At 63.2% G+C, this 13,351-nt stretch overlaps 2 protein-coding genes across 4 annotated transcripts in view; one reads left to right on the top strand and one right to left on the bottom strand.

Annotated features, from left to right (window-relative positions):
• Positions 1-1,518: 1,518 nt before the first annotated feature.
• LOC128853953 (uncharacterized) lies at positions 1,519-3,907 on the bottom strand. Of its 2 annotated transcripts, none has more exons than XM_054083009.1 (2): positions 3,016-3,907; positions 1,519-1,605 (listed from the first exon to the last, which is right to left on the bottom strand). In XM_054083009.1, exons 1-2 carry the CDS (start codon positions 3,905-3,907, stop codon positions 1,589-1,591), a joined length of 909 nt encoding a protein of 302 aa, XP_053938984.1. In that variant the 3' UTR covers positions 1,519-1,588. The 2 variants fall into 2 exon arrangements, with proteins under 2 accessions (XP_053938984.1, XP_053938983.1); XM_054083008.1 differs by lacking the exon at positions 1,519-1,605 and adding an exon at positions 2,444-2,547.
• A 3,850-nt stretch (positions 3,908-7,757) lies between these two features.
• Positions 7,758-13,351, top strand: part of OTOP2 (otopetrin 2) — a 28,210-nt gene continuing 22,616 nt past the window's right edge. For both annotated transcript variants that reach the window (XM_009563951.2, XM_054082994.1), the window contains exon 1: positions 7,758-8,084. The gene's annotated coding sequence lies outside the window, so the exon portion shown is untranslated. The remainder of the gene's footprint in view (positions 8,085-13,351) is intronic.

The raw sequence follows: 13,351 nt of genomic DNA, 5'->3' as shown, positions 1-13,351 counted from the left end.
AGAAGTTGCTCACAGCCTCTGCAGCCCAGGGCTGTGGTGGAGGCAGAGCGTCCTTGGCAGCCCCTCCACCCCTACGGCCACGGCCCTGCAGACCCTCCTCCTCCTCTCCCGGGGAGGAAAGCGAAGGCTGCAATGAAGCACCACCAGCTGCCCTGGCCACTGCACCCAGACACCCCCAAACCAGCACCCCCAAGCCAGCACCCCCAAACCAGCACCCCATTCCTCCGGCATCGCGGGGGCCGCAGATTCTCTTTTTTAATACCTGCGTTTAGGTGGGGTCCCTCCCCTCACTCTTCCAGAACATTTGGGTAATTAACTTAATAAGGGATTAATTACCACCATCCCCTCCGCAGCGGGGAGAGCTTAAGCACCGTCCTCTTTGCCTTTTGGGGTCCCTCAGAGCCACGGGGTCCTCAGGAAGGAGCAATTCCTGCCGTTTACTACCGATGCTGAGCTCCCGATGGCTGAGCAAGGAGCTCCATCTGCAGGCAAACCCCTCCTCCGCCATCCCCCAGGCAGCTCTGTCCCCCCAAATCCAGGCCCTGGCACGAGGGTGCTTTGCACATCCCGAGCTCTGCACCCGAGCAGCTCCCCCGGCCGCTGCCAGCCGCGAGCTCGGCATCGCTCCCGCTCACCCACCCAGGGCTGCCGCACGGCCGGGGCACCGCAACGCCCCATCCCCGGGGCTGGGGGCGAGGAAAGGGCAAAGGGGGACCTGGGGACCCTCGGGGACAGCTGCGGAGCAAATGGCAGCTCGTGTGGCGGCTGCTCTCGCTGTCGCGGTGCCGAGAGCGCAGGATGCTCAGCGCTGGGCCGGTGGGCTCCCAACAGCCAAGGTCCAGGCTCTCGGTGGGTGCTGGGGGGTGGCAGAGCCACGGAGCCGCCCGTGGGGTGCAAAGTGCCCTCCCAAGGACCAGGACCCCAGCGCGGCCACAGGTCCTCCCGGAGGTCCCGGTCACAGCGGTGCCAGGCTGGCACGGTGCAGGCAGGGGTGCGATTCGCCGGATCCGCTCAGGAGCCCACGTGCTCCCAGCCTCACCGGGACGCGGCCAGGCCATACTTCAACCTTGAATAAATACCCGCCCCTGACACCTCGCTGTTTGCAGAGCGATGGAAAACTTCCTGCTCACGTCCAATGGTTCCTGGAAGAAACTGGATCCCAGCAGCGGCTAATCTGGCCGATCGGTTCGTGCTGGCCAGTGTGGTGCAGACCGGATAGCAGTGAGACGCGGCAGATAAAGCCACGCTGCCCCGTCCCGGGTCGTGCACGAGCTGCCAGGAGGCACCATGGATGGAGGCTGATGGCCTCATCCAGTCTGCGTGGGCCCAGTACCGCCCTGCTCTGTCCCAGCACCTTGGGAGGAGAGCAGCCGAGTGGCAGAGCCCCATGAAGGGCATTGCCCAGACAGAAAGGGGGTGCAAGCCCTACACCCCAGTGTCACTCACACCATCTTTGCATTGCTGCTATAGCTTCCTCATCCTTGCTTGAGCCCTGGGTGGGTGCTGGGGCGGCACACGTGGGGAACTGCTCTGCTAAACCTCAATGACGTTCACGTTGAGCCATGACATTCGCGTTCAGAGCCAGGATTTACCTACCAGCAGCAGCTGGAGAGGGAAACATTAGCTTAGCTCTGATGCTGGCAGCTTTCGGGGCCACATGGTGCAGCAGGACCGGAGACCTCCCGGCTCCAGGGTTGGGACAATGGTTTTCCAGGTCCCGGGCGGGCTGGCGCACTGCAGGGATGGACCCCGAGCACCCCCTGCGTGTGGAGCAGTCGGACCTTGGCACAGCACCTTCACCACGAGGCTGCCCGTGCAGAGCAGGAGCCCCTTCCTCGCACAGGATCGGACACCTGCCTGGTGTCAGCTACACCACAGAGAACGCAACCGCCTTCCTTCCCTCCTTTTCAGTAGCCCTCTGCAAACACGAGCGCCCCGACGCTCAGGGACAGCCCTGGGTGTAAGCCCAGGCTGCTGGGCTGGCTGAGACCCGCACCAGCGCATGGTGCAGGAGGTTTATTCAAAAACCATCTGAAAACCAAACTCAGCACAAAACCCATCCTCGAGCCCTCAGACATCCCTTCCCATGGCTCAAAACCCCATCACCAAAGCCCATCCCTGCCCACGAGCACCCCAGACCCCTCCGGGGGCTCTCTGCATATCCGTCACGGGCCCTTTTGGCCACCACTGCCAGAATGTCCTGATAACCAGAGAGCGTTTTCGGTTTTATATCTCAGCAGTGAATAAAGCAGTTGTCATCCACCCTCTGCTCCAGCCCAGATTAATTTGCAAAGCCTGGCTGGAGGTGTCAACTAATCACAGACTTCCTCCACTTAGCAGCTCAGGGTGAAGGTAATCACGGGTTTGGGTGCCTCTGCTCTTGCCCCGACCGAAACTGCTTGCCCCCACCCCTCGGTCCCTGGCGTCACCGCCTGGCCGGGTGTTACCCAACGCGGGCGCACGGCGGAGATGCCACGGGCTCCATCCCGCTCCGCTTCCAAGATGCCAGGGATCGGATGCTCCTGGGCCAACGCTGCACCTGCAGCCCTCAGAAATGAAATACGATTTTCCCTGCCACTCCAGCACTGCCCGATCCCAGTCCCCCTCGCTCCCAGGTGCCCTCACGGTCCCCGAGCCGGAGCCACCAGCACCAGCGCCGCACGTGTCCCCGCGGGCAGCACCAGCCCGGCAGCGCCCCAGCACTCGCCCACACGAAACTTTTCCCTCTCAGCACAGGCAGAGTAACTCCAGGCTCCATCCTCTGCCCTCTCTAGGAAAGAGGGCCATTCCCAGCCTCCCTGGAGCCGGAGGACCCCATCGAGCACCGCTCCCCACAGCTGCTCGTGGGGGCTCCCTGCGGCTCCCAGCCCAGCAGGGAATGGGGCTGGGATGGGGGTAGGTTTGGGGCAGAGCCCCTCTTGCTTTCTCCCGCAGGAGGGTTTGGACGCTCTCTGGCAGAGCTGCTGCCTTTGCTCAGTTCAAGAAACCAGAGCTAAGGCAGGTACCGACCAGCACCTGTGTCTGGACTCCATCGGTGCTCTTGGTGGGGTCGGGAGCTGTCGAATCCGCAGAAACCACGCATTCCTGCCAGGCAGAGAGCTCCCTGCTCATTAAGAAGCCCGTGCAAGGCTCTAATTGGCAAGAGGTGCGTTGCGCGATGCTGCCCCTGCTCCTGGGGTGGGCACTGCCCTCCACGGGGCGCTGGCTCTGCTCCGGCACGGCGGGTTGGTGCCGCCGTGGGTGCTGCCGTGCCAGGCAGGTGCCAACCCCAGGCTGGAGGGGAGGTGAGGGCAGCCAGCGCCTGACGTAACGCCGTGCCCAGCAGGCATTGCCTGGAAGGGAGTGAGCCGGCCAGCCGGGGTGGGAAGCCAACGCGTTGTGTCACTCCTTCGGGCTGGAAGTTTGGTCGGGAGCCAAAGGGCTGCTGAAATCCAGCTGAATTCCAAGAACGCACCCCCATCTCCCCAGGTCTCGTGTGGCCGTAACCTACTTCTCCGCTCTTGGCCGCTGCGGGGAGGTGATGGTGGAGCCAAGGGTACGCTCGGGGGTCTGTTGTCCCGGCTGTGCCTCCCTGCCAGGCTTGGGGACACATCCAGCCAGCGCCCGCCGTGCCCACCCACCCGAGGCAGCCCCACAGCACCAAACTGCCTTTCCAGGGCTGAACTGCCCCGAGCGCACCGTCCCTGGGACAGAGCCCGTCCCTCTGGGCCTCCCCCGGGTGCCACCGTGCCGAGGGCAGGTTGTGTTTCTTCTCCACGGCGAGCGCAGATGCGCCCTGCCAGCCAGAGGGATAACTCACACGCCGCCCGGCAGCTGTTTCGTCAGCACAGCCGGACCCACACAACCTGTTAGCTTGGAAAAACAGGGACTCTTCTAATGATACCTTTGGAGCGGTGGTGCTCCGCATCCCAGTCCACCAGGGGAAGATCTGGAGGAGCCCAGAGAAGGCGGTGGGTCAGCTCTGCCTGGCACACAGCTGCATCCCCATCCCCGCCAGCAGCACCGGGGGAAGACGACTGTCTCCCATCCCCAAACCTGACACCTTGCAGTCTCCCGGGAAGCCACAAACACTGGAAAAGCTGCTAATGCTGCGATTGGTTTTGCTGCAAAAGCAAAGTCTCCCCGGCCCCATTCCTCCAGCTTTCCCACTCCCTCTGCGAGCCGTTGCAGGCAGATCCATGGAGCTGCTCCTTAATCCCGGCCCTGGGAAGCGGGAGCCACCGCGACCCAAGGAACCTCGCCAGCACATTTTATTGCCGGGGAGGCTCCACTGGGATCGGGGTCAGCGGCAGCCGCGGATCGACAACGGGAGGGCAAAGTGGGGCAAAGCGAGAGAGGGAGGAGGCCCAGGAGAAAAAAATAGGGCTTAGAATAGAAACCAGGTTAGGGCTAAACCGTAGGTGGTAGGAGCTGTCGCGACAGGTAAAGCTGGCTGCCACCGCCAGCCCCGGGGACGGCGGCCTCCGAGCCACCCGCAGCATCCGCAGCGTCCTCGCCAAGGGTGCGGGGTTGCCAGTCATCCCCTCATGGGAGTCACTGGGCTGGAGGGCACGGGGAGAGGGGCCACAAAATGAACAAGATCCTGGCCCTCAGCCCACCCCTTCACCCCACAAAGGGCTCTTCTGGTCCATTGGATGGATGGGGTTCAGGACAGCTCTTCCAGAAGATCCTTGCTGCCCAGGCAGAGACACATCTCGGGCAGGCAGAGAGAGGCTCGGCAGAAACAGAGACCCAAAGTTTGGCAGGAGAAGTAGAGGGAGTTTTCCCCCCTTTCTTCCTGAAGGGGAAAAGAACAATCAACAATGAGCCAAGCTTGGCGCAAGTTGAGATAAGACCAACCTCCCACAGGGCTTGTGGTGGCGGGACAAGCGTCACCGGGCACTTAGAACAGCTCGGAGGGTTCCGTGAAATGCGCAGAGGGCTCACGAGGCACCGCGGGTGTTGGCCCAGCACCTGCCAGCCCGGGGAGACCCGGCTGGGTCCCCGCCAGCTGCACCAGGCAGGGCCACCGCAGGAGCCGATAGCGGGATCTACAGAGCGAGGTTCTGGGAACAGCCACGCTGCCCGGTGGGAGGGAGCCTGCCTCCTGAGAAGATATCACCTTCCCGCTCACTGCATAGGTGATGTCTGGAAAACAGAGTGGTTTGCCGGAAGGGGGTGAGTAAGACTCATGTTTTGTTGGAAAAAGGGGTGAAACCAACCTCCTTGGAGCTGATGGAAAGTTCCACTGGAGCACCCAGGGCTCATCCTTGTGTGTGGACCAATGGCTTTCCCCAGCTCACGGACCACTTCTCACCCAGGATTTCACTCCAGACTGGGAGAAAAAAACACTGTTACTGATGTCAAAAACATCCCCATGACCTCCCTCAGACAGCAGCTCTCCTCTTTCCATCACAAAAAGTCCCGCAGTGGACACAATTACCTTTCTGGAAGACAAACAGTCCACAGCAATATCACGAGTGGGATTTCGTGTCCATCCCCTGCCCCACGGACGCACTAGGAGCGTTGCCTTCAGCCCCTTGGGAAGGCTCTGCTGGCTGGTGGGAGCTGGGGGGGGCTCTTGGTCAGGGAGGGCAGGGAGAGGACGGGGGGACGGTTTTCAGCTGAAAGAGGGGATATTGAGATGAGATCTTGGGAAGAAACATTTTGCTGTGAGGGTGGGGAATGCCCCTTGTCCTGTCACTGGCCATCACTGAGAAGAGTCCGGCCCCATCCTCCTGCCCCCTGCCCAGCAGATATTGATGAACACTATTGGGATCCCCTCTCAGCCTTCTCTCCTCCAGGCTGAACAGACGCAGGGCCCTTCAGCCTCTCCTCCTAAGAGAGATGCTCCAGTCCGCTGCTCATCTGTGTCCTCCATTGGACTCTCTCCAGTCGTTCCTTGTCTTTCCTGAGCTGGGGAGCCCAGAACTGGACACAGGACTCCAGATGGGGCCTCACTAGAGTAATTTTGAGGCAGAAACAGTGTAAAAAGTTGCTTTTCTTTATCCTTCAGTTCCGACACCGCCTTATCCTGCTGTGAGGGCTGGGATAGCCCTTGGCATCATCTGGCCCGGGGCTGTTGAGAAAGGGGAGCTCATGGTCCCCTTCAGAAGGGAAGGCACCAAATCCACGTCACCTCCTCCAGAGCCACGTGTCTCCGGGGTGCCCAGAGACCTGATCATCCCCCTCTGCCATGGAAAGCCACCCAGGAGGGACCTGTGGCGTCCAGACCCACCATCTCGCACAGGGCCAAACCAGTCCCAGCTCGAGGACACGGTCCCTGGCCACAGGCTGGTCCTGCCCAGGGAAAGGCGGTTCCAGCACGTGGCATTCCTGCCCGCTGGAGCTGAGCGCAGCCCGAGGCTGGGTGAGTAACGCCTTCGGCCGCCTGCCTCGAATACCAGGGGCTGAGCTATCACCCAGGGCCGGCGGGCAGGGAGGCGCACTGGCACCCAGGGGCCCTCTCGGCACCTCCAAAATGCCCCCTTGGAGCTCAGGGAGCCTCTCCTTGCTCCTTCAAACAGGGCTGACCCAGCTCAGCACCACGTCTCAGCATCGCCCAGGCTGCCCCTGCCCCCACACCTCTTACACCCACTCACATCAGTCAAGGAGTCTTCATGTCCTGCTCCTGCCACAGCCAGGGACTCTGCTGTCCACCTCTCCAACCCCACTAGACATGGCTGTTGGCACGTGGACACCACCGGGTCATCTTCACCCCTCTCCAGGTTGGCTTTTTTCCCTCCATGGGTGCTGCCCAGCCCCACTGCGCTCCTCTAGGAAGCCTGGGCATCCCTCCTGGGTACCACCCCAGGGTGAAACTGGGCTTTTGCAAGGGATGCCCCGGACAGGGCAAGGCTGTTCTCATTCCTGCAGGCATTACTCCAAAGAGGGAGCAGAGCTCCGGTCTCAGACACTCCGATGTTGCTGCCGGCATCCTACCCAGGCAAGGTTGTATAACACCTTGCGTCAGGCAGCACTGGGCCACAGCCCAGCCGGCTCCTGCTCCCGTCCCTGCCCGCGCCAGCGGGGCACCCTGGCAGGTCCCAGTGCTCTGGGTCCCTTCTCCCCGCGGTGCCCCTCTGCCCCGCAGCTCTCCCACAGCGGTGCTGGTGGGAGCTCTGCCCGGGCCCCACTGCCACCCGACGATGCTCACCCTCCGCCGCGGGCAGCTCTGGGCACAGTGCTGCTACGCACAGAGCGGCCTTCCCGGTCATCTTTGAAAGCAAACCGAAAAAGGGATAGTTTTATGCTTCTCCCCGGGGTGAAGGGGCAGGATGCAACCAAAGCGGCTCCCGGACAGCAGCGGAGATGAGCCCGGTGCCTCCTCCCCAGCCATCCCTGCCCTGCTTTCCAAACCCAGCCTGCCAGGTTTTGGGGTGCTGGGGGTGTCCCAGAGCACCAGGGCAGCAGGGAGAAGGCATTCCCCGGTGCCAGAGCGGGCAGGATGCCATGCCAAGAACAGCACACACTGCTCACCTCCTCTTCCCAACCCCTAAAACACGAGCAGAACCCTGGGGAGATGCTGCCCGCGGGCCACCTCGTGAGTGCTCATCTGTGCCCTCGAGGACTGCGCGGCACCCATGGAACCGCAGCCGGGTCTGCGCGTCCCCGGGCACGGGAGCCCCTCGCACCGGTGCCAAGCACCCACGGGCGCCCCTCAGGCATCGCTCAGGGGACGCGAGGGGCCCTGGGGTCTGCTGGGCGCCTGGTGCCCTTACGTAAGGGAGGGGAGAGCAGCGGCGATGCGCTGGGCTTTATAGGTCAGAGAATGGAGGCGCAGGGCAGCTCGGGGATTGGGCTGGGTCAGCCCGTGAGTCAGTGCCAAAGGAGGGACCGGCGCGGCGGAGGCTTTATTAGCTGGTGAGGGGTGGAGCGAGGCTCCGCTGGCAGGTGAGCAGCCACGCCGAGACGCGGCGTCGACCGAGCAAGGTCTCGCTCTGTTGCCCGGTTCACCCCCCGGCACCCCAACCCGCCGGCGATGCAGCCCCAGCCCCGCTCCTCCTCTTCCTCACCGTACCCCTGAGCGGTGGCCGAGACGCTCGTCCTTCGCCACAGCCCCAAACTCACCCACGGCAGAGCCGGGAAGGCGGTGATGGAGCAAGGTCAGTGAAACAGGTTTCTCCTCCTGGGTTCCTCAAGCAAATCGTCCTTCCCCGCGCAGGCTGGGGAGCTGCAGACTTGTTGACAGCGGCTCTCGTTAGCTCAGTTATTGAGCGGGGCCGATGGCTGCGCTCCGGAGGCAGAGGCTGGGATGGGGCCACAGCCACCCCAAGCAGCTCCCGGGGTGGGCGGCCGAGCTGCTCAGCCTTCCCTGGCCTTGCAGGACCCCCCGGAGCCCCCCGCTCTGGGAGCCGCGCTCCCAAATCCAGAGGGGCCAGGGCAGCTAAAATAACGGGCGTTGGCGTGGGAGCTCCGCCATGCTGGGCACGCGGAGGGGTTTGGGCTCGGCAGCCCTGACTGACACTGCTCTGCAGCCACCCCCGGGTGCAGGGACGCCAGCCGAGCAGCCGGTGCCGGGCTCAGGGGTGTTTGTGGCTGTGGAGAAGGGCCAGGCTGCGGGTTAGTGCAGCAGAGGGAAAAAGCAGCATCCAGGCGAGCTGCCAGGGTCCCTTCCTTGCCCCACTCAGACCTTCTGCCGTCTCACCTGAGCTCCCGTGCGCTCCTGTGAGCTCCTCAGCAGCAGTGCCCGCAGCGCCACACCAGGGCTGGGGAGATGCTGAGGGCAGCTGTTGCGGCCGCGTGTCCAAATGCAACCGGGGAGCGTTGGGGTCGTGTCCTGGCACGATGAGCGAGGGTCCCTGTGGCCACCATGGGGTTTGGTGTGACACAGCCGTGCCAGCCAAGCTCTGCTGCTTCCCAGTGGTGAGAGAATAGATCGGAAACAAACGGAAGTGGTGGCGGTGAGATCTGTCCCCAACACCTCCTGTGAGAGCAGAGCCTGTCTCTGGGCAAAAGCTCTCCTCCAGAGACGAGGGGCTGCAGCCTCGCCGGGGACCCCACCGAAAGCTGTCCCCCAGCAGGGCTTGAATGTTTGAACAGTACTTACTGCCTGGATTTAGGTTGTTTCTGGGCTGGATCCCAGCCCTAATTGCAGTCCCACGGTACAGTGGGTGGCGAGCCTTTACCCGGGTGTTTCCTTCGGTGACGGCTGCTCCTGGTCCCGCTGGGGCGGCTCTGCTGGCTCTGGAGAGCACTGGCGAGTTGGAGCTTCTTGTCCTGCTACAGGAAAACACAGTTGTGGTCAAAAAGCTTTCCAACAGATAAGGATTAGGCAGCAGGAGCAGTGAGAAGGTTGTCCCTTTGGCTCTGAAAAAGCAGGAGGCTGGAAGGTAGAGAAAGCTGTGATCGCCGCTTGCTCTGGGAGCCCCCGCGGGGCCCAGGCTGGCACGGGGGGCTGTGCCGTCGGCCGGGGCAGTGCATGGCCCCACACCAGCCCGGGGACCCACAGTGGCCCCGGTGCCTTCGCTGCCCATCTTCCTCCCACCCGCGGCTCTGGGGTGACATGCAGGGCACCGGTCCTCACGCTGGCCAAGCGCTGGCAGCGCTGCCGAGGAGTTGGTGTTGGAGTTATCCCAGCTACAGAGGGCTTCCCACGACCATCGCCCCGGGACCCGCGGGCCCCACAGCTGAGCTGCCCGCCGTTCCCCCGGGGGATGCCCTGGGGCTGCGCAGGGTGCTCGGTGCCCTCAGCCTGGCATGCGGAGCGGCATGCTGGGGGGTCGAGTCCTACTAGAATGCAGTTCCCCACGGCTTCGGCATCTCCACCGGCAGTGCCAGGCACAGCGCCGTCCTCGCTGCTGGCTTCAGGGCCGTGCCAGAGCCAGTCAGGGCCCGGCTGATGTGGGGAGAGGGGCTGTTCAGCAGCTGAGGATGGAGCTGAGGTGGTGCCCGTGCTCGAAGCACACCTTAGGAGCATTGACAGCGCTCAGTGGGATGAATCCAGACTAATGCCTGACCTGATCACAGCCGTATCTTTACCCCAACCAAGTGTTCCCACAGCCTCAAGTCCCCGGCTATGAGACCTTAAATCCCTCCCTTTCTCCGTGACATCGGGGCAGGTGCCCAGGAGAAGACATCTGGCTTTTCCAGCTCCAGACGACCCCGTATCTGCCCCCCTCAGCTGCCAGCCCACCCCTGCAGGTTCTGGGGAGTCTTGCAGCGGGGTAATTCCTCGCGTGCTTCTACAGACACGGCTGCACACCCCGCTGAGGCTGAAAGAGGTTATTGCAGCCACAACCCCGCAATTATAGAGCAAATCCACACTCTGACCCTGTGCTGAGCCCCATTGGAGGCTCTGCCCCGCTCCTGCCCTGCACTCAGCTGAGGATTCCAGCTCAGCACCCAGGAGGGAGCATCTCCCTGCCCCACAGCCAGCTCTGCCCCTCTGCCCAGGGATGCTCAGTGCCATCTGCAGGGACGTTCCCGTGCTCCTTTGGCCACTGTGGCCAGGAGGAAGCTGGGTGGTGGGTACCACAACAACAGCTACCGGCAAACTCTGACACCTGGGGGCAGAATCCACAGCATCGCCTGACAGTTTACGACCATTTATGAGTTACATGAAGTAGCCATAGAAAATAATTCTCCTCGCTCATACTAAAGCCAGCGTTAAAATGAAACGACATCCTACTTCTCCTGCTTCCCTTACCTGCTCCACACCCTCTCCCGGGGAGGACACACCGAGCCGTGGCCGTGTCACTGCCTTTTGGGGTACTTTGGCTCTAGGAACCGCCATGGAGGGGCCGTTGCAAAGCCCCTGGGAGGCAGAGGCGTGCCGGTGTCGCACCCAGCCCTGCTCTCGGCTGCTGGGCAGCGGTGAGGGGCACTGTGCGAGGCACGGCAAAGCCGGGCGTGCCATCGCTGCTTTGCGTGGAGCCCCTTCCCGCTCGCCTCCATGCGTCACAGCCGCCCAGCCAGGAAGTGAATCCCTGGTGGGATGGGCAGGAAATAGTTAAGCAAGTGGTGTGCCCATGCTGGCCTGGCAGGTCCCGACCCCAGTGCCACCCGCCGGTGTGGGCACTGTGCCCGTCCCCAGCTCCCGGTGAGGATGGAGGACAGGAGCGTCGGGCAGGGCTGAGGGCTGGGTGCTCCAGCCCAACGGAGATGCCTCCCCTCTGCCCGTAGGACCCACCTGGTGTCCTGCAGTCAATGTCCTCTCCCGGTTCCCGTGCCAGCCCCTCATGGCATGCCCGGCTCATGTGCTGCATGAGGGGAGCCGCCGGTAACCAGTGCTGCTGGCCCCCCTGGGAAGAGGCCGTGGGCCCCCCGAGCCATCGCGGTGTCCGTTAGCTGAGCAGAGGTGCCGCACCGCTCACTCAGCACCTGCAAACCTGCATCTCCAGCACCACCGCTGCACACCCGCCGTCATCTCCCACACCCTCCCTTGCCTTCTCCCTCCTCCAGACTGTGGTCCAGGGACACAGCCAGCACCTAAGTACAGGGAGACAATGACACCAGAGGGTCAGCGGGTGCTGACACATCCCCCTCGCAGGAGCCGTGCGGGGATAAGGCACCGCCTGTCAATTGGCATCGCTTTGGTGAGCGATGGTCCTCCAGTCAAGGAGTTGAGGCTGTTCTGGCTCAAGGACAGGTGATGCTCTTCTGGTCAAGAAGTTGGGGCTCACAGGCTCCAGGATGGGTGATGCTCCTCTGATTGAGGAGCTCCAGCTGCCTGGCTCAAGGACGAGGTGTCCCTGCGATGGACAGACCGCAGGCACAGCCCTCGGCCTCGCTCTGCTCCCTGCGCGGCACCTCTTGCGCTGCCGGGGACTGCAGTTCCATGGTCCAGCTAAACCCAGGCAACTGGTTTTGCTGGGCAGGCCAATTTACCACTGTCAGTGGCACAGGGGGTGTTGGTGTTCATGACTTGGGGCGTTATGGGGTGACAACATCCAGGGTCACAGTGTCCCTGCTGGGGAGAAGCTGCCGGCACGCTGCCAGCTGGACCCGCACCGGCTCTGCCGTGGGCAGGGTGGGAGGCCGGTGTTTGCCCGCTGGCAGTGCCGGCTCGGGGAACATGCCGCCCGGCTCGGTTTCTGTTTGTGAGGGTATTTAAGGGTGTTCTCTCTCCAGGGTGTGCCAGCCCTTGCCTCCACCCTGCTTTCATAAACAAGCTCCCTCTCCGAAAGGAGTTTGTTATTCTCGGCTGTGGAGCAGATGCAATTAGCACTGGCGAGGTTCCCCTGGCGATGGGGCTGGGGGAGCCACGTCCCCTCCCCATGGCCGGGGCAAGCAGAGCCCAGCTCCATCGCAACCCCCATGGGGTGCCGCAACCCAGTCAGCGGGGAGAGCTGGAGAGCAGGGGACATCTGGGCTGGGGGGGCTGAGCACCCTGACCTGCAAGGGCAGCATCCCCGTGCTTCGTGGGACACAACCGGTTTGGAACCGCGGCGCTGAAGCCAAAGCCGACAGACGAGCCCGCTCTGGGGGTGCTGGTGCCTCTGACAGCCGCCCCCTCGCCCCCAGCCCCTCCGCCGGGGCCACGGCTCAGTCTGGGTCTCTCCCTGCGGTCGTGGAGGTGACGGCGCTGGTCTGGGGGCTCAGCCCCCCCCGAAGCAGCATTTCTGGGCTCGGTCTCAGCTGCGCGGGGCCGCGTCCGTGGCACTCGGGTACCGTCACGTTACAAACCTTTTCAGTGGCTCTCCAGAGGAAAGACAAGCTGGGAGAAGGGATCTCTGCCTCCATCAGCGTCAGCCCCTCGTCAGCAGCCGCTCGGGTGTTCCTGAGCAAAAGGCCAAAGTTAGGGACAGTGCAAACCGCAGGCACCCGCCGCAGCCCGGCACCTCAACGGCTCCGGTAGGAGCCAAACCGAGTGATCCACTCCTCCCTCTTCTCTGCTGGGATAAACTGGTCCCCACTGCACTGGAGCGCCAGCACCGTGAGCCGGGGAAAATCCCTTCCCTCCCATGTCCAGAGCGATCCCAGAGGCACAATTCATCCCCGAGGGAGCGGGAGCTGCCTGGTGGTGGGCAGAGGGCTTGGATGGAGCTGAACGGAGCCGCCACAGCCTCTCCCGACCACTGCCGGCGGCAGAGGGGCACTCACGGCCGGGGACCCCTCCTGCCCTTCCCGGCGCGGTCCGGCAGGGGGAGCTCTGCCATCAGCGACCGCGGCCACAGCTCCGCCGCTGGAGCCGAAGCGGCAGCGCCGGGGAACGTGCTGACTCGGCACCTCTGAGCTCACCCTTTCGCCTGGAAACGCAGCCAAGAGCGATGCACAGCTCGTCACTGCAAATAGAAAAGCACTGCTAACTTTAAAAATAGTTTTAAAAGCTCTTCCCCTGTTTGCATCTGTGCACCACCCCCCTCTTTTCTAGGGGTGTTGGCCGACAACGGCCCGACACGATCCTGGGGTGACTGCAGTGGCCAAGGAG

Source organism: Cuculus canorus, chromosome 18 (genome assembly GCF_017976375.1).
Source record: "Cuculus canorus isolate bCucCan1 chromosome 18, bCucCan1.pri, whole genome shotgun sequence".
NCBI classification, from domain to species: Eukaryota; Metazoa; Chordata; class Aves; order Cuculiformes; family Cuculidae; genus Cuculus; species Cuculus canorus.
Note: the sequence above shows the minus strand (reverse complement) of the source record. Positions and strands in the feature narration are given on the sequence as shown.

Excerpts from the sequence above, each read along its gene's own strand:
- LOC128853953 (XM_054083008.1), bottom strand. The coding sequence starts at position 3,907 with ATGCGGAGCACCACCGCTCCAAAGGTATCATTAGAAGAGTCCCTGTTT. Across the intron at positions 2,548-3,015 it reads CCGATGGAGTCCAGACACAG|GGCTGCAGGTGCAGCGTTGG; the intron begins GTGCTGGTCGGT and ends TTCATTTCTGAG.